This window comes from Simochromis diagramma, unplaced genomic scaffold (genome assembly GCF_900408965.1).
Source record: "Simochromis diagramma unplaced genomic scaffold, fSimDia1.1 OVJJ01000381.1, whole genome shotgun sequence".
In the NCBI taxonomy this organism is placed as follows: Eukaryota; Metazoa; Chordata; class Actinopteri; order Cichliformes; family Cichlidae; genus Simochromis; species Simochromis diagramma.
This window is the reverse complement of record NW_024386737.1, coordinates 525,753-545,724: the sequence shown is the minus strand read 5'-3', so window position 1 is coordinate 545,724 and position 19,972 is coordinate 525,753. Positions and strand designations below refer to the sequence as shown.

Here is a 19,972-nt window from a genome sequence, read left to right as displayed (position 1 = left end):
ACAATTTCAAATCAATTTTTTTGAGATATTGCTTTGGATGTGAAATTTGAAATGGATGTGAATCTGGAACTCCCTGATGGTCATCTTAATTCCTGAGAAACCTTTTGACATTAACTACTGTTGATTTTTTTTCAGCAACTACCCTTTTCTATGATTTCTTGTTTATTATTTGACAAGTTTAAGCACAATTGTCTAAACCCAGAGGTGGATAAACTGACACAGTAGGTCCAAGCAAATATCAGTAAGGCTACCCATACGGAAAAGAAATAGTAAAAACTTATAAGTGATTACTCATGAAAGTGGCCACTTTCATGAGTAAATCATATAAGGCTTACATGATTTACTCATGAAAGTGGCCACTTTCGCATTACTTTCATACATTGTTTTAGTAAGTATCCAAAACATACAAGTTTCATTATATAATTTTTCAAGGGATCTTATATCTGTTTTCACACTTATATGCTTTTCATACAAGTTTCACACAAGACAGATACAAACTTTATAAGATTTATATATATCTTTTCCATATGGGTATGCACTTATATGGATCATTTTTGTATTAACACAACACTAAAAATGCAATTTAATCCCGTAAAACCTGTGAGGTCTCTTATAAGTGCTGGTAGACTTAGATTGCATTTAAAAAGTTTGTAGTTTTTTTAAGTTCAGAAATCAGTGAACCAAAGTGATTATATTAAAATCAGAAAATGAGAAATAAAATGTGGAGTGTGGGAATAAAATTCAAGTTTCAAGGAGGAGTTTCGTCCACACAGCTCAAATATCTGTGAAACATATACGCCCATGTAGAGCTAGTGTTCATGCCCAAGGCCAGTCAGTAAAACACTTTCCTAGCAATTGTGAAATGTTGCACTAAAAAGGAATGAGAGAGAAGTACACAAGTACAGGAAAAAAAAAAAAGTCTTGATTCTCGTGTCAGTGTTTCAAAGATGGCTAATCAGCTCGCCTGCAGGCTAGTATGGCTTCACAGCTTTAAGGTCAGTTGGGACAGCTTTGCCAACAGCTGGCAGGTGTTTTACATTGGTCCACAGTTTGGCACACAGGTCACTGTGAAGGTCAAAGCTAGTGGAAATGGAGACATGCTGCAGCGGAATTAACTATAAGCAGCTTGTTGTCCACACAGGTTCAATGATTTCCAAGTCATTAAAAAGTCAGGAACTAATCTCATCCTTCAGTGTCTGACACAAATCTCAGAGGTTTGTTTCGTCCCAGGTCGGGTCGTTCATGTTCTTCAGAACTCTCCTCACAATCCTCTCCAGCTCTTTCCTTGCCCGCTGTTCCTCCTCTAGCGTCCTCTTCATCCTCTTGTTGTCCTGGAGTAAGGGTGAAAGGATAAGGAGAAAAAAATAGATGAAAATAAATCAAAAGAGAGACAATAGATATCAAATTCATCGCCAAAAATAAAGTGAACCTGCAAAGGCAGAAACAGGCAGAGAAAAGGTCAGGTCAAAGCCACCACAGTGATCCAGGTCATAAATAGCATTGATGCACAGAAAAGGCTTCTTTCAGCTGCTCCGTTACACCAATATGGAACTTTTGTCTTGAAACCAAAGTAAAAAACCCATGACACTGCGCTGTGCTCCACACTAAGTATATTTTTACTCATTCAGGACCTGATCTCCGTTTAGAAACAGCCTCCATCCCTACTTTGTAGCTACTACAAAAATACTCCAAAGTATTAATGATCTGCAGTAATTCTGTCAGTAGAACCAAAACCCTAATTTCTTTTATTTGTATCAGGATAAAGGATCTGCCAGTACAGCATGTGTCCTTAATTAAACATGCAGGCATGCATTCAAACACACTGCCAGCAACTTCTTGGAGACCATCTGTGTTCTTGGACCTAATTTTGAACCTTTTATGTAAAACACGAGCAATAAACTGTTTACAGTAAGAAGATCTTGGCAGCAATAACTTTGTTTCTAAAAGAACTGGAGACAGACCTGTTTGAGTTCCTGGACTTCGTCTCTGAGGCTGTACACAGTGTCCACCAGACTCCTGCAGGCACAGAAAACAGTTCTTATTTATTTAGCTTCACCAGCACTGACTGAATATGCACAGTTTCACATGTTTAAGTCTCTGCATGAGTGTTGATGTAGGATTTATATACTTTGAGATTCTGTTTAGTATCCTCCACTTTCATTAAGCATATTTATGCCTTCGATTTTTAAAACGTTTCTTTTTATTTATTGCCATAATAACTGCATGCCCACAGGGATGACAAAGGCAGTATCAGTTTTCTGTGTGTAAGTATTATAGCAAACATTAAAAAAACATCTTTGTCTCTCACCTCTCCTCTACTACAGTCTGTCCATTGCTCCTTGTTTCCTCCACTATAATCTTCTCCTCTTCTGGGAACAACACCTGGACGTCCTTCCTACTGGAGCCTGATTCGACATCGACAACAGTCAGGTTATTATAAAAAATACAACCTGTGTGACAAATCATTTCAACTTGTAAACATACAGTTCAAAGAACAATATCAGAGGCTTTAACAGGTGATGCCTTACAAACTACAAGCAAGCAAATGATATAATATTACCTTCACTGCTGGCAGATATAAGATAATGAAATGTGGCACTTTCAAACACAAACCTCTGACAGACGTCTGTTCCATAAGTGCACACTGAGAAATCTGTTTCATTTTACCTGGAGCCTGACTGAGGCTATATGCACTTAACCTCCTAGGACCCGGCGTCCACATATGTGGACATCACATTTTGGGTTGTCTAGACCAAAATACTAAATTTTGCTCTACAAGGGCCTGATATCCACTTACGAGGACATTATACTGTCTCTGTTTTATCGAAATCTAAAAAGAATATCCTCATATGTGGCTCTCAATTTTTCTTAGAAACAAAAATCAGGTAAAAAAAAAATAATCTGGTGATTCCTTGTTTTTACATTCACTGGGTCATAATATGCCCAAATATCAAAGAGAAATTAAAAATGCATACCATAGAAGAGTTCAGGTCTTAGGAGGTTAAACCTGCAGTGAAAGGCAATCTGTATGGTTGTCATGAACGTATCACCAGTTATTATGTTACTGTACTTGTCTACTTGCTTGTTTTGTTTGTATACATTTCAAACAGCAATAAACAGACTTTACTATCAGGTATATTAGCAGACTGCTGTATGCTAATGAGAATACACACAGGGTAATACACAGAGATAACTACTGTGTACATATTATACAGCACAGACACACAGTACACAGGTATACGGACAGCAAGGGGAAGGTTTAAATAACTACACTAATATATAAAATGCTGTGAAGAAATATCTGCCCCCTTCCTGATTTCTTAGTGTTGTCCATATTTGTCACATATTTCTGATTATCAAACAAATTGTAATATTAGACACAGATAATGAACGTAAACACAAAAAATCTAAACTTAAATCCGATTGAGATGCTTTGCCATGACCTTAAAGAGGCAGTACATGCTTGAAAACCCTCCAGTGTGGCTGAATTAACATGAATCTACAAAGACGAGTGGGCCAAGATTCCTCCACACTGATGTAAAAGGCTAATTTCCAGTTATCACAAATGCTGGATTGTAGTCCTTTCTACCAAGAGGGGAAACAATCAGTTTTTATGGGGCAATTCGTTTTGGACACAGGGCCAAGAAGGGTTTGGATAAAAAAAAATTTTACCATTTAAAAACTGCATTTTGTAGCTACTCGGATTATCTTTGTCTAAAATGTGTTTTATGATATGAAACATGTAAGTGTGACAAATATGCAAAAACCTGGAAATCAGGAAGTGGGCAAATACTTTTCCACAACACTGTACATATCGATCACTATGTAAACCAGCTGGTTCAGCATCATGTCGGGGTTTGCAACATCGATATCTTACGAGAAAATGAGGCAGTCCTGTAACTATGGGCAGTCCAGATACTGTCATAATCCGAGTCCTCTGATTGGTCAGAACACGGAGGGTTGCCAGGCAAGCCAGCCACTGTGAGGCTGTTGTCAGCGAGTACGTGGTTGTGCATGAGGTCAGTTCCTTGCCAGGCTTTACAGAACCAGCAATGGACGGCATTTGAAAAACCAAATTGAATGTTTGGGGGATGAAGGAAGGAATATAAACCAAAGTGAAAGTGTAACCGATAATTTATAAAACCAGAAAACCAGGTTGTATGGGATAAAAAATATAAACATAGTGATGACAAAATTAACAAAATAAATGGATGATGTTAATAAAACCCAACAGCACAATGTGTATGTTAAGAGTTAATACAATAATTGGAGCATGAGGAAAACAGAGGAAGTGAGGTAAGACATAAAAGGAGAAGAGAGAAAAAACTGTTAGAGCCAAAAGCAGAAAACAAACAATGGTTTCCAATAAGACACAGCAACTATGTAGTTCTATGCATGATGCGTTTACATATGTTGCGCTGATGGATGTGTGCGTACTCACTGGAGTTAAGAGTCTGTCGTGTCTTGGCACTGGTACAATAAGCTTCAATGACTTTGAGTATCTGAGCATCCTCCTCTAGAGCTGCTGTACCTGAGAGACAAGGGCAGACCAGGGAACTGAGCTGATGAGACTGCACCTACACGCCCTCTGGTGGACATTTCTTCACTGTACAGCTTTCTAAAAGATTCAATAAAGGCTGACTCCAACATCAACCACATATCAAAGTTAAAGTGATCACCAAAGAAAATCTACACAGTTTGGATTTCAGCAGAGGTGAGGACTATGCATTGTTTTTATTAAAAACTGGGTTTCTGCTAATGAAATGAATATGCTGGTTTACTGTCTTAGAGAGAACTCCTTCCATTCATAAAATCTGATAGAAATGTACTTAATGGGCTGTCACAATGGACGAGTTACTTTCTTGAGTCTAAGACGCTTCAAAAACTATTCCAGTTTTATTCAGTGTTACACTGCTGTCCAGCTGGAAGTTTAGCAAAATGCGTGACTCTGACAGATTAAAGATTATAGCACTTAAACATTATCTAATAGAAGCAACTGAAGAAATTTAGATTCACTACTAATAATATTATTAGTTATGTTGCTATGAAGTAATAGAAGTCCCCATGGCAACATTTTGTAGTTGAAAGTTCAAGTTTCTGTTCTTACTTTTTCTGACAGTGAAGTCCTCTTCTGATGGTTTCCTCTCTGGCTTCCTCTTTGGGAGGAGCTTCTTCACATTCTTAGGACTCTTACTCATGTCCTTCAAAAAAAGATAAAAAATAAAATTCAGATTTCACTTTTTCAGTCAAGTCTTGGATTATATCACGCAATACAACAGAAGTGAATTTAGATAAATGTTTACAAAAAAAGGACACCAAAAGCAATATCTATTCTGTAATAAACTATAAAATCGAGCACCTCCTTGTAGCATAGAGCAGCAGAGGGCCGGAGAGGAGGAGCAGGGCGAAGGCAGCTTAAGCTCCAGGGTTTGGGGGTACTCGGTGGCTCCAGGGGTCCCCACATAGGGCTGCTGATTCCCATTCCATGCAAGGAGACATGGGGAAGGGTGTGGTAAGTGTTCACACTGCTCCCTCCACGAGACTCCGAGTTTCTAGAGGGAGTGACAGGGTGAGAGGGCAGCTGGGAGGAGGTGGGTGAAGTGGAAAAAGAGAAGGAATCAGAGGAGAGGAAATTAGAGGGAAATGACGTGGATGAGCTGTAATTCATTTATTTTGTAGAAAATGTGCCGACTTACTGTGTGACAGACAGACAGAGTCTTGTGTGTGGATGCAGCCGGAGCGTGGGTGTGTTTAGTGAGAAGGTCCAGCCATTCCTGCAGATCGTGCTGACTGTTACATGCTACCTGGATGCGCTCACCCTGGCTGCCTGCACAATGACCCACACAAAGTGGAAGATGTTAATATTGCAGACAAGCACACACATCATACAAATACAAAAGAAACCTGACCTTCCTCTCCCCAGTCAGTCATTCTTATATTTTCCAAATTATGCTGAATGTGCTACTTGTGTTTTGTATGACAGCCCTTACTTTTTATCCATAAGCAAAACTGACTATTTTTTACTATATACAGATCAGTTCAAATCAAGGCTTTGTGCAGGCCAGTCTGTAACATTCATTTTGGGCTTCTGGCGGGAGGCGTGTTGGATGACAAAGCGAAGAACCAGACTCAGTTTTGCTTTCTTGAGGGTTTCTTTCAGAATCTTCACAAATCCGTCGTTCTTCATGATTCCTTCCATATTAACGAGATTCTCAGCAGCAGATGCACTGAAGCATTCTCACAGCATAATACTCCCACCACTGTTTGGCCTTTGGGTTGTACACCTCTTCCTGCTTTCTCCAAACATAAGCAACGTCTCTGCCCTAGAGCCCTAGTTTTGTCTCATCTGACCAAAGGACACAGTTCCAGTGTGAACGACTGTGTGACGACTTCTCCAGGTCGTCTTTAACATACTTCAATCTAGCTTGAAGCTGTCTTTTCTGTAGAAGTGTTTTTGTTTTCTTGGACTGTAAACTTGCAGCCAACTCCTGTGCAGGATTCTAACAATTACAATACCAGACTTGGCTGACTCATTCACGGGTGTTCTGATAGTTGTTCTGGATAGATCTGCCGGAGGTTTCTTCCTGTTAAAAGGGAGTTTTTCCTTCCCACTGTCGCCAAAGTGCTTGCTCATAGGGGGTCATATGATTGTTGGGTTTTTCTCTGTATCTATGAAGCGCCTTGAGGCGACTTTTGTTGTGATTTGGCGCTATATAAATAAAATTGAATTGAATTGAACTGAATTAGATCTCTCAGTAGTTTTATTTCCATAGTCTTTGGAATAATATTGTTTTACAGAAAAGCAGAAGTGTAGTTAAAACATAATAAAAAAAATTCTGAATTTTCTGAATTTTTTTAAATATTTTGTGAAAATAGTTTGTATACATATTAAATTTTTAAATATGTCCTCAAAAAAGCAAATTATACTTGAGGGTTAAACTGCAACAGTAATCACTTTATGCTTTTTAGCATGTCCTGCACGGAGTGTATCTTCTGGGTTGTTGTTATTAATGAATTTATGCAAAAACAATCCCTGAATCTCAGAGTTTTAGCGAAAATGCCCGGACTCCCAGTGTTCCCGCCTAATGTAAATGTGAGATCATCAGGAGCAAACTGTCTGTGAAACCCCATATTTGAAACAGGCCATGAGTGTAAAGATGCTGAAATCAAGTGAGATTCTATAAAAGAGCTAAGCAGAAATGTCTTGTAGTAAATGAAGAAAGGGGCTGACCAGATATTTCAAAAGCATTCTTCAAGTTTTCTCCATCCTCTATCCTGGAAATAAGCATTCCTGATAATGGTATCCGCCCCTGCAGACCAACCAGAAACAGTGTTCATCAGTGCACCAGATAAGCTAGTAATGTTTGACACCTCAAAGAAATACATGCATGTTAGTGACAGGAACATTACTGTGGAAATTACAGCGATCAAATCAAGTGTGCCATACCTGATAGATGAATCCACTCATTCTCAGGCTGGCAGAGACCATGAGCAGAGTGTGATGGAAGAGAAGGAGGTAGCATTCATTTGACTCCTGAAAAATAGGATGTTTTATTGGATTATTGCAGGGGTTTACCTTGCACTATAAAAGTGCCAAGTGCTGTATAAATAAAATTGAATTGAACTGTGAACTGAACGGTGTTCATTGTGGGAGTGAATATAAATTTCTGGTACATTCACATGGCACAGTTTGTGTAAACGCTAAGTTTAACAAGTATGCTCAGGTTTTTCTGGCTAATCAGTAGCTGGCCTTTGAGTATGCCTTTCATTTCAGAAAGATAACAACAGGTTCTGTGTGTTGTTAAGCTCTTGCAGGTCGTGATAAGTACCGGACAGTTCTGTGAGTGAACTGCGGCCTGGGACATGTGAAGGACAGGGCCAAGAGTTCGGATATCATCTCCCTCCCAGTTTCTGATCGGCTCTGTTAAAATCTGCAACACCAGTTCCTTCTTCTTCCTGACTTCCTTACACTGAGCCTGAGGACACAGAAACACAGAACAGGCATTCAGAAGCTCTGTGACATCATTTCTGATTGATACAGTGAAACAGAGGTTAAATGTACAAAAAACAGGTCATAAAATTACACTCAAACTCAAAAAATGTAACATAAGACACCATTAGTCGCGTCTTATGGGTTACTTTCTGCAGGTTGAGTAGTTTGATACACTTTGTACCCCTCACTTCTGGGCTACATTAGCATGCACATTACGTTTGACTAGCTTAATGTTTAAGGACTGATAAGCATGTGTCTTACAGAGAGGTTTTTAAAGGCTGTCATAGAAGCCTGTAGATCAGCTCTGTCAGGGTGTTGGTCCTAAAAGACAGACAAGATTCAAGATTTAAGCACATGAAAACAAATAACCTTTTTCCCTCTTGTCAACATTCTCTGCCCCAGTTATCATCATTCGATAAAATGATTCAATTAAAGTTTGCAGGACTTGAGTATACTATCAGAGATGCAGAAAGACAGGGAGCGATTCAAGCTTACTTCCATATGTCTGTCCAGTTCTTTCAGCAGGGTTGGGTATCTATCCAGTCTGATGAAGGGTTTACTTAGGCTAGTGGTCAGTGCCAAGATCCCAGGGGGGGGTGCTCCTTTTGACTCCATGTACTCTTTCAGCTCCTCACTGTGATACACACACACAGACAAAATATACAAAATACAGCACATGAGCTTACTCTTTCGGGATAGAAAGTTTTTTTCTGTGGATTAAAATGATCAGACAGTACCTGTGTTGTGTCAGTACATTGACAGCAGAAGGGTGATTAGAGCAGTAGGTCAAATAGATTTTCTTCATCTGGGGGATCAGGCCCAGGAAGAACCCTCCAATCCTCTGCTGGCTCTCAGGAAGTCTACACACACAAATGATATATGACAATACCAGTCTGGATAAAAGCAGAATCCTAGTATACTTGCTGCACATAAAGACAAAAGTTTCACTCTGTGGTAACTATGGGTGTTAGCCAGCCTTCAGCCTTAACATAAAACAGAAGTGAAAACTGATGGGAAAACAACATTTCAAGACCAAACTTTAAAACTATAATGTCTTCTGTTAAAGAGATCATTTAGTGACACACAACCAATCGTCAGCTATACAAATGAAACACAGGCTCAGCTGCTGTTGTTCATCAGGTTTAAGATTTTTATTACCCCCCAAAAAATCATTATCATCATCGTGTACTTGTCCAAACTGGAAAAACCGGTTGTATGACTTCATATGACCAATAGATGTCGCTGTTGTTACAATAATCGCCAACATGAAGGTCCATTCAGGACAGCTGCTGGTCTGAGTAATCTTAGTGCAACAGGATGTGAACATGGGAAGTTCATCTGAGTATTGTGCATGTTTTAGAAAGGCTATAGAGAAGTTATACGATAGCCAAAGTTCAGAAAAACATATGCTACATACACATTTAATTCCAGCACAAAAGTGAAATTAATAACCTGTAAATACAGCAGTCAAACTTTATTCAGTAAAGCAAGCAAGGTTCAGAGAAGAAAGAAATGTCTGTCACTAACAAACTGACCAGTCAGTCCAAACTCCATCCATGCATCCATCCAGTCTATCACAGGTCATCAGTCAAAACTCAAAAATATTACATGCACAGTAAAGACTAAGAAAATAAATATATACTGACTTGGTGTGCTCTTCCAAAGACTGAACCAGCATTTGCTGAAAGGTTGAAATGTCTTCCAGGTTTGCCTGAATGTGACCGATGTCAACACTGCTGAGTCTGCAGAAGAGAGGAGAGAGCAGAGCATTAACTCTGATGGTGTGTCAGAAAATATCTAACACACAAGTGTGACACACCACACTGTACAGACAGATATACAGATAACCTGTCAGATCGATCCAACTATTTCATGAATTATATTCAGCCAAGTACTGTTAAAACCTGCCTCGTAATTTCAAACATTTATACCCTATAAGGATAATACAGAAAAAGTATATTAAGGAAAATGTATTCAAGGTAAAGGCACTGTAATTTAAAGTACATGTCTGATGTGGATCTACCTGAAATATATAATAACAGTATGCCTGGCTCCAGAATGTACAGGGACAGCAAATAATATATTCTGTCATATGTGTGTGTAAATATTAGATATATGTGTATACATATTCAATTTAGATTTACGACAGTGTAATAGATATGCCCGTGTGCGTTTCCTCCCCCTCTAAAATCTGACTCTGTTGAATAAAACAACGAAAGGTGTAAAAATAACTCTACCTGTCTGTGGGATGAAGTGGGCGAAGGTATGAACCCAAGAGACTCTGTAACTCCCTTGAATATTCAGTCTCTGCTTCCAGGATGTTCTGTAGGACCTGAAAAAGCCATCACACACACACACACACAACATTTTCCATTACTTATGTTAAGTGATACTATTAAAATATAAAAGGAAAGAGTGAAAGAGTGAAAAAGTCCCAGGCCATTCAGTTTCCTATCACTGTAAACGTCTATCTTCAGGTTTTGGATAATTGTACAGCGTTATATGAGTTTATAAGGAAACAGCTTTTCAGTGGGAAGCGCATTTGTCACAAACTAACAGGGAAAGTCACTGGAGCCTTCGGGAACTGTAGTGTTGTCCTGGCTCGATTAGCTTTCCAAGGGTCTGACTCCGCAGGCTAACTGGCTAATCTCGCCATGACATCAGAAACCTCACAGTAATGAGGTTAATGAATTGCACGGTGACAGATAAGACAGCGCTGTGTCTCCCCTCAGGCCAGGAGCCAGTATATGTTTACCAGCATTTTAAGCAACTGTAAATTATATTTTTGTATATATTATTTTATATATTATATTTTTTTTATTTAAAAATGATCTATAAGAGGAGATGGAGACGATGCCAGTGTGCAACCAATCATGAAAAAGCACACAAACAGATGAAAAGCATGCATCTTCTACTTTAAAAGCTTCTGTTCTAAGGCTTTGGGGGATTCTTTTATGAGAAAAAACACAATAACTTTTATCTATGTCTTCGTGTTTTTGAATTTCTTTTTTAGGAACAGCTTTGACTTCAGGCACGTCTGTGTGTGCGTGTGTGTGTGTGTGTGTGTGTGTGTGAGAGACAGACTCAGGTAAACCACCCAATGATGGATAGTCTTGTGAGGTTTTGCAGCTTGTTGCATTATTGAAACACTCACAAACACTCACGCAAGCATCAGCAGTAGCCAACCCTGAGGCAAGGCTGCCCCAGAAACCAGTGGAATGGAAGAAATAACCTACATTACATCTGCGCCACTCACACACACACGCACACACATGCACGTACACACAAGGATGACACACGTAGGGGTGCTATGCAAGCTCCACAATTACATGCTACACAATCATTAAATAGATGCGTGGAAAAGAACAGATTGCAACAGTCCACAAAAGCCCACACACTTAAGAAATCCATCCATTGGCACAATGTAGGTGAGCAAACACACAAACACACACACACACACATAGAATTTCTTAAGATTGTGATACTTACCACATTGTAATAGGTCTTGTTGATGATAGTGGTATCAAAGCCTTTGGGCGGACTTTTGAGCGTCCCAGACTTTGGCTTGTCTAACGTTTTGTCTAAAAATATCAACAAAAGAAAAAAAAATGGAGAAAGAGGGTCACTGGCTTTAAAATAGAGATAAAAACAAAATACAAGCTACATACAAATTTTGTCAAATAAAAATAAAAGTGGTGTGCTCATATAACAACACAACACATTCTTAAGTCACTGTGTGTTTTACTTTACCAACTTAACTCCCTACAGTTTTCTTTCTAAGAATTTAAGACAAACTTGATCAAAAGGCAAAGGTCAACGACCAAAAAGTAACAGTTCTGATCGCTCACACAGCAACTAAAGTAATAAATCTTCCTTTCACTGTGGCGCACTGATACCGAACGTCTCATCTAGTAAAAAAAGATCAACAGTCGCTGCACAAGAGCACCCAGAAAATCTCCCTCAGAAAATGTCACATAGAAACAATTTTTTTGGGATGAAAGCTCCAACATTCTCCAACTGCAGGACAATGTTGTGGCTGATCCAGTATGTAGGTCAACCAGTGATTGAATGCTATAACTCATTGACTCGACAATGTCATGTCATTTCATTGTCCCGGCCACTGTTATTACAGCCCTGGGTGGCCCATAACACAAACCTTCTCGTATTCTTCTCTTCACTATTTGTAGACACTGCAAAGTAAGGCAAGATGAGCGACAACAGCACAAAAGTATGTTCCAGATAATGGTCGCCTTAATGCACTTTTTAAACTCACCCGACAGACTACAGAAACTAAAGAGCAACCTAAGGAAGCTATGAAAGACACTTTTCCTAGATCTTGGTTCATTGCTCTCAAAAAGAATGCTTTATGTCATCGCTGTTGACTCTACAAACAGGCACAGCAATCACAAGTATAAGCCTGCTATCTCACACATCAAACAACTCCCACTGGACATTTGGATTTACTGCCATTCCTCAGAGTGCTGTTATCACAGTTGAAGTTTTCTGCTGTGATGTTAAAGTCAGGAAGTTTCTTTTTATACAGCAGCTCTGGAACTTCCTTTCTTTGTGTTATTGCAAAGCTTTCTTCCTTCTGTCCTGCCTTTCCTCCCCCAAAAGCAACAAAACTAACCAACAAATTTAACCTAAGATGTCAAAAGAAGAAACACCATGTTAGTATTAAAATAAAGGCAGAAAAAGCTCATATATGTTGATTATTGTTGAATTCCAGGGTGAAGAAACCTAACTATGCAACTATGTTAAAGAACGGCGAGGAATGAGGGGAATTTCTGAACAAAACAAACAAACCCAAAAAGAAATATGACATATGAAATAAATCTCAATTACAGTACGTGCCAAGGATATCTTGTCCAGTCCTTGAGAAATCATTCAACTAAAAGAGGTCAGGAAGTTATAATCAGTGAGAACAGACATGCAGGAAGTCTGTTTGTGTGTATCTGGGTGTGTGTCTTCGCTGCTGCTTTGGGGGGAAAAACCCTCACTTTAAATTGATATTAGCAGAGTGTTTTTTTTTTCAATTCCAATGTTTATTTTACTGCATTTTAAAACTTGAAACTGTCATATAATATTAATGGCTCATATCGTGCATGATGGAAGCAAAATGTTCAAAATATTTTATAAGCAAGCTGCTCTAAATCTGCTGACAGGCTTGAAGATGGGAATAGTCAGCGATCTTAACATGAGGCCTATGTGCAGAAAGGTATCAAACTGTCCTCTGTGACCAAAGCAATAAGGAGTTATTTCTCCTCAGTGGTGCACAACATCTGAAGCAGTAATAGTTTAACCCACCATTTCCTTTCAGCTCCCGTACATAGTTACTGGGGAACCACCCAGTCTTGTCCTTCAGCGTGCCTTCCCACCAGCCCCCCTCCTCCTGCCTGGTCACAATAATGAGGTCACCCTTGGAGAAAGACAGTTCGTCCTCATTGGTCTGCTGGAAGGGAAAGCGTGCCCTGACCAACAGCTGGCCACACCCACTGCCCTCTGACATGTCCTGTGAACGAGAGGAGCGGAAAACAACGTGAAAACAGAAAGCTGTTATTTATTAGTCGTGTTCAGGCAGGCACCACCTTCAGGGGACTTTAGAGGATTAAACTGTGTTTTCACAACACAATAATATTTCTAACCCTGTTGCTGTTTGTTTGCTGTTATTACCGTTCTTATCTTTGACGTGGTTACTCACCAGGCTACGGTACTGAGGCTGCAGCAGTTTCAAGGAGCGACTCTGAGTGTTCAGAGAGTCAAAGGACTTGATCCTTGAGGTTGAGGAGTGTGCCACACATACGGTGTCCCCAGAAACACTCAAATCTGCAAATGCATGATGCAACTGAATACATCTTAAATTCATGTGGTGGCCAAACAGGAAGATGCTCCAAAAAAGTCCAAATGTTTGCAGAGATGGAATAAATACTGCTCTCACACACACACAGTGATCTTACCTTCAGTAGCTTTGTTGAGGGCAACCAAGGAGTTTAGCACCTTAGAGAAGTTCAGTCCCTGCAGCAGGTCATTGACCTCGAAAGGCTTCAAGGAGAGAAAACCAAATAAAGAATATGAAGGGAATTTTAGAACAGCAATAAACCATAGAGAGGTTTGACGTAAAGTGGAGAAAATACACATTCATAATAAATTCATAGAGCATGACATCAAGAATCACACAAACTGCCTTCCTGAAATAGCTGTGCATGTATCTCACATAGAAATGTGGAAGCAAATAAAAGGGGTTTGAAAAACAAAGGGCAACAAAAAACAAGACTACATAAGAAAATATCTTCTTCCTATTTGGTTCACTTGAATAATTGTGAATGTACATAATGAAGTAGTATGTCCGCCTAAAAAATTAAGAAACACAAGTAGTTAGTGGGGGGCTTACATCCCTACTCCAACTACAGTCTGGACCAGGATTACTTAAAGTCTGAGCCCCCCCCCCCCCCGCTCATTAATCTCCACATTACACACACATGCACACACAGACACACAAAACCATAATCAACATACTTGTGAGGCTCCTAATCTTGTGTACACCACACACACTGAATGACTTCTAAATTCCCAAGCCGTGAAGGTGGGGCGATACTGAAGCATAAAAGTCAGCTTTGGAAAATAGAGCTATTTAAAAAGAAAGAACATCTGTAATCTTCATTCTCTGTTTCTGCGCAGACTGAGTCGCTTTGATCTAATAAATAAAACCACACTGTCCTTTTATGTTGCCTTTTTCGGAAAGTGCTCTGGTTTGATTTACGCATACAAGCTTGACTGGTAGTCAAGAGCAGCGTGGACCCAAAAGTTAATGCACACGTTCACCTCTCCTACTGGCACTGGCCCAAGACACAAAATGAGACTTAGCAACAGTGCTACAGCTGCATGTGAACACATTTTATCCGTTTAATGCAGGCCCCTGATCAATCTGACACCTGACACAAAAAAAGCACTTTAACTAATGAAGGAAAATGCATTTGACACAGACATCCTACGTGTTACATTTGGCAGTTACCGACAAATGTTCTTACTTCTGTCCAACCAGAGTCCTAAGATTTAGGTTAGGATTACTTTAGCTCCACTGAAGCATATTAGGCTGAAAGAAAAAATGTACTACAATTACAAATTAATTTTAAATTCAGACAATCCTTAAAAAAAAAAATCAAGCATGCAATATGCTTGTCTTACACTTTGCCCTGTGGATTTTCTCGCCTGCATCTGTAGACGAGCACCTACCGTCACAACTCACTTACAACAAACACCTGTCATAGGTCAAACAGCTTACCTGATTATAGGCAACACTTGATCTACTGTTGCAGCGAAGGCACTCAAAATGCACAGGATCACTGTCCCACCCTGGTCAGGTTTAATTAACAGCAGACGCCAATCTATGATCACGACTGTTTTTTGGGGGTTTGTTATTAACTGTGCAGCTCTTCTTAATCACGTTCAGCGTTCGTCCACGCTCAAGCCGGCACTTATTGCCCGCTCTCTAATCCTCTTGTGCTGGACACACACAGTCTGGCTCGCCCTCTTCTTGTCCCGAGGACTGTCTGAGAGAATTACAATGCTGATGTCAGTCAGACTGCTAGTAATGGAGACCTTGGCTTCCAGCAACATGGCTGGCATGCCTCTAATCAAGCTGATTGGAAAACCCACTGGCTCGGGCTGCCTGGCGTGCAGCATTACATCAGCCCACTCTTTTACTCTCCTTCATTTCATCTTTTCATGCTCCTTCCATTCCTCTTCTAAAAGCCCACAGTTGTTTTCCAAGTCCTGAGCGAAACCACGCTACACGTCTAGAACCTTGACTCTTGTGTTGCGTAATCTACTCTTCTCAATTATGACCCCATGGCTTTTTCCACGGCTAAGATCAATAGTGTGTACATGGGTGTGTGTGTGTCACATCATACACTATTTACTAGCTTTCTCTTCACACTCACTGTGAGCCAGGATATAACCTGGCTCCTGGGCCTGCCGTTGTGCAAACACAGACACAAGCACACACCCTAATATGCGATTCTGAACACTGAGAGCGGTATGGATATTTTTAGCACAGCATTTTATAACAAATTCAATATCCAGCTTCATACTTAACCCTTTCTGTGCCAAACAACTGCTTATTCATTCCCAAATATTAAGGGCAGTAGTTGAAACAGCATTCAGATCAGCAGAAAAGTCTGCTCCACCTCCAACAACACACTCCCTTTGACTTAAAGCACGCCCCAAATGAGAACTATGGTAATGATCAAGTCACACATTAACTACCTGTGTTTTTCTCTTATTCCAAATGGGATCACCCACAACTCAATGGTATCGACCAGCAACGCACCAATATAACCGACAGACATTGATGTCATTCTCTGTCATTATAAAGGATATTAACCTGTGGTGATGGCCTGTGTTTAGCTGTTGTGTCCCACGTGGAAGCGAAGAATAAACAAGTGATAAGAAAAATGACAAATAAATAAAAAAACATAAAAATGGATCACTCCTAGCATCAGCTCTTTTTATTTTAGACCCTAGTATGGGCCCAGAATTTCACATTTGGTGCATCTTTAGTCTGGACTATAGTCATCCTGAAAACAAACATACCCAATTATTGATCTGTTGTGCAGTCTGAATACTGCTGCCAAGTCAGAAATGAAAACAGAGCATCCACGCTTATCTCTGCTTCTTGTTTCCATAACTACAAATGGTCTACAGGCAGCAACAGCCATACAAGCCTGTGGGCTCGAAACATCTTTGAGACAGACTGAAAATCAACTCATTTTGGCCTACTTTTACTGGCTCTGCTCCTCACAGTCAACACCACAGCTGGTGCTTTTCAGCATGGGTAGAGGAGTGTATCATATGAGGATACGCCCACCTTGTCTAAATAAAAGCAAAACTGTGCAACTTTTATATAAAGCACCACGCATGTAGGCGTTTGCTAAAGACTTTATCAATGACTAACTAGTAAAAAATATAACTTTCGAGTTTATTTTTATGAAAAATCATTCCCAAGTTTGCCTGGACCACATGAACATCACATAAACAGCACACCTGATGATATAAAGCCTCATATTTACAGATTATTATACAGTAATAAAGCTTAAAAGTGTCTGAATACCCCAAAATGGCTCATATAGGTATGTACAAAGCTTTAGTAAGCATTAATAAAGCTGAAAAGGGCTTCCATTAGGATCTATTTCTTATGAGGTCACCTTCTTCCAGTGTTTTTCAGTGTTTATAAATATGTAATTAACGAATTGAATTAAAACAAGTGGACACAATTGTGTCGTTTTGTTTTAATGCTTCCTCGAGGAGAAATAGCCACAGGTATTCACTCATTAACGACACACTTTCAGCTCGTGAATACTGTCTCGTGCCATTAGCAGCTACTATAACAAATGCATTTTTTTAAATAAAAAAAGGGGGTCCATTCAAACAATGAAACTCTCTGTGAAACCACAGGACACGCTGCACCCGAGGCTTCCCGCAGTTAATGGGCACATTACGGGTGCATTAACTCACCTCCACACCGAAAGCCCCGCAGCCTTTAACAAACTCTGTTATGTTCCTCTGACACTCGCTGTCGCCCCTCGGCTCCTGGAAAAACTGTGCACGAAGAAAAAAACACAACAACACCAAATTAGCCCAAATTGTCAACTCATAATAGACACAGAAGAGTTCCTGAAGGTGTCTAAGGTTTCGTCCGCTTGAAAACAATCTTATTCCAGCCGTTTGCTGCCTATGCACTTGCTGCTTTCCAGGATCAAGCCAGCTCGGGTAATCAGTCAAACTTCCGGGTTTAATTTTCAGAGTAAAAGCATTGTTTTCATACCTTTAACTGCCTGCTTTCGTTAAACAATAATAAGAAAGTAGCCAACAAATACACAGAGCTTGTACTATAATGTAATTTTTCAGCTAGTTCATCGGGTTTTAATGTTATCATTATACACTACTTATCACAAAATGTGCTTAACAGAAATAAAAAAAAAACCAACATATATTGTCTAACTTAAAATAAGCGCATAGTCTTCACCGAAGACAACTATTTATCCTCCTAAATAAGAAAAAAATAATAATTCTAATGAGCAACAAGCCGTAGATAATGACATGGTTCGTGCCTTTATTTTGATAGGACGACTCCCTCCCTGTGCGCAGGTTACTTTGAAACAGGTTTAAGATCTCCCAGGGAGGTTGGATAAGTAGGATATGACGTTGACTGGTTCATGGTCCACTGTGTGTGTGTGTGTGTGTGTGTGTGTGTGTGTGTGTGTGTGTGTGTGTGTGTGTGTGTGTGATGAGCTGATAAGCCTGTACATTAAAGCAGTAAGCTTCCTAAACTCTAGAACTGGCTCTGACGACCTATGAAGCAAAACACATGTAGTGTCATAGTTGAATAATGATGATCTAAGTAGCGTGCATTAAGTAGAATTGGCAGTTAGAAGTATTTCTGCTGGTATTAGGTGCGTTTCAATAAAATATTATATTTTTAATGCAGAAGTCGGGTCACATTTACATATAACTTCACAAGCTGCCTCCTGCTTTTATATTCCCATAGACATGAATATTTTTTTTAATTGTGAAATGAAAATAACACTTGAGGGGGGAAAAGAAGCCTGTACTGCAGTGGTGAGTATCAAATTGTCGTATTTTCAAGTAGCAAGAACTGATTTTAGATTTTCCTCACAATCAACTCAAAAAAATGTAAGAGAAAAAATCTTATATTCTGCAAAGTGATTGGGGTGGTGGGGGGGGGGGGGGGGTTGTTGTTTTTTAAGATTGTTATTTTTAAACCCTACACATCCAAGGATATTTAATTCCGCAGGATGAAGCTTAATTGGTCTCATGTAATATTTATCATGAAGCTCTTATCATGAACACTTTTAACACAGTTTTCCTTTCTTTTGCTTCCCCATATTATATCGATTTCACTGGGTTATTATTAGTCAGTTATACCTCTTTCTTCCCTTGCATTTACTTACTTTGTCCACCGTCCCGGGTCTGAGTCGCTCCAGCAGCCTGCACAGCACCGCTCCATCCTGCAGGGACGCCTGGAGGAAAGCCTCTGGATCCGAGATGCTTTTCTTGGGAGACTCCAGGACTCCGAGCGTTATGAGCCACGTTACCGTCTGTTCGGCTGAATTCATGCTTGACTTTCAGATGTCATAAAAAACAACAAAAGCAGCGGCGGGGGGTAGCAGCAGCACTCTCCCCTGTTAGTGTCTGCGCTAACCTACTTGTGGTTTGTCCAAAATCAGACGGCGGCGTCAGCCCCGCCTTGTTTTGAACACTACAATCAGCGCGCACTGGCTGGATCCTCTGCGCTGTTTTTTCCTGCTATGGAAAAAATAAGGTGGAAGTGAGAAATACCGCTTTTCCTTCCTCTAACAGCCCCTCATTGTCTGCGCTCTGGCTCTCCCTCAGCGGATGTTGGCATCACCTTTGCTCATACACAACTGTAGCAGCGGCATTATTGTCAAACCAGCTGCTCCAAGAAGCAACTTCCTTTAATGGTTTACAAATTAAAAGTCTAACGCAACAACAACAAAATGAATCTGATACAAAGTAACTACAGGGCCAGTATTGCTTATACCGATATTGATCCCGATACTTTTAATCTATAAAAGCAGCTTATTTAGGGGAGCTCAGCCTTTCATAACTTTTCGAGGAATCAATTTTTGGGGCAAAGCTGGACTCTTTGCACTTAGGGTCAGTATCTGTTGTTTAAAAATTCTGTAGGTAATAAAAAAAATACAATTGACAGTCAACACAAAAGAATTCAAACATTTTTTTTAGAATTCATGTTTGATTTATACTTTTTTATTTACAAAATTTCATTTACTGTCGATATTTGGCAACAAGACACAGGCTGAGCTGGCTGACATAATAGTGTGCATGTGGTAATGCTAAAGCAGCATTTCTGTATAGTACCACTGAAAATTCAGTTTAGAGGACACAGTAAAGTGTCAAGTCTGTTGTTTAATTAGAGAA

At 39.8% G+C, this 19,972-nt stretch overlaps 1 protein-coding gene across 3 annotated transcripts; it reads right to left on the bottom strand.

Annotated features, from left to right (window-relative positions):
* Window positions 1–538: 538 nt before the first annotated feature.
* Window positions 539–19,465, bottom strand: LOC120716765 (rho guanine nucleotide exchange factor 7-like). Of its 3 annotated transcripts, none has more exons than XM_040004488.1 (22): window positions 18,964–19,465; window positions 17,507–17,590; window positions 13,951–14,035; window positions 13,695–13,819; window positions 13,301–13,505; window positions 11,483–11,574; window positions 10,231–10,325; window positions 9,640–9,735; window positions 8,731–8,853; window positions 8,489–8,627; window positions 8,255–8,314; window positions 7,830–7,976; window positions 7,448–7,534; window positions 7,232–7,310; window positions 5,697–5,827; window positions 5,360–5,581; window positions 5,108–5,189; window positions 4,442–4,531; window positions 3,878–4,036; window positions 2,309–2,405; window positions 1,962–2,016; window positions 539–1,331 (listed from the first exon to the last, which is right to left on the bottom strand). In XM_040004488.1, the coding sequence occupies exons 1-22, from the start codon at window positions 19,126–19,128 to the stop codon at window positions 1,209–1,211; spliced, it is 2,541 nt and encodes an 846-aa protein (XP_039860422.1). In that variant the 5' UTR covers window positions 19,129–19,465; the 3' UTR covers window positions 539–1,208. The 3 variants fall into 3 exon arrangements, with proteins under 3 accessions (XP_039860422.1, XP_039860339.1, XP_039860507.1); XM_040004405.1 differs by having other exon boundaries at window positions 5,108–5,201; window positions 18,964–19,463; XM_040004573.1 differs by lacking the exon at window positions 3,878–4,036 and having other exon boundaries at window positions 5,108–5,201; window positions 18,964–19,459.
* Between the last annotated feature and the right edge of the window lie 507 nt (window positions 19,466–19,972).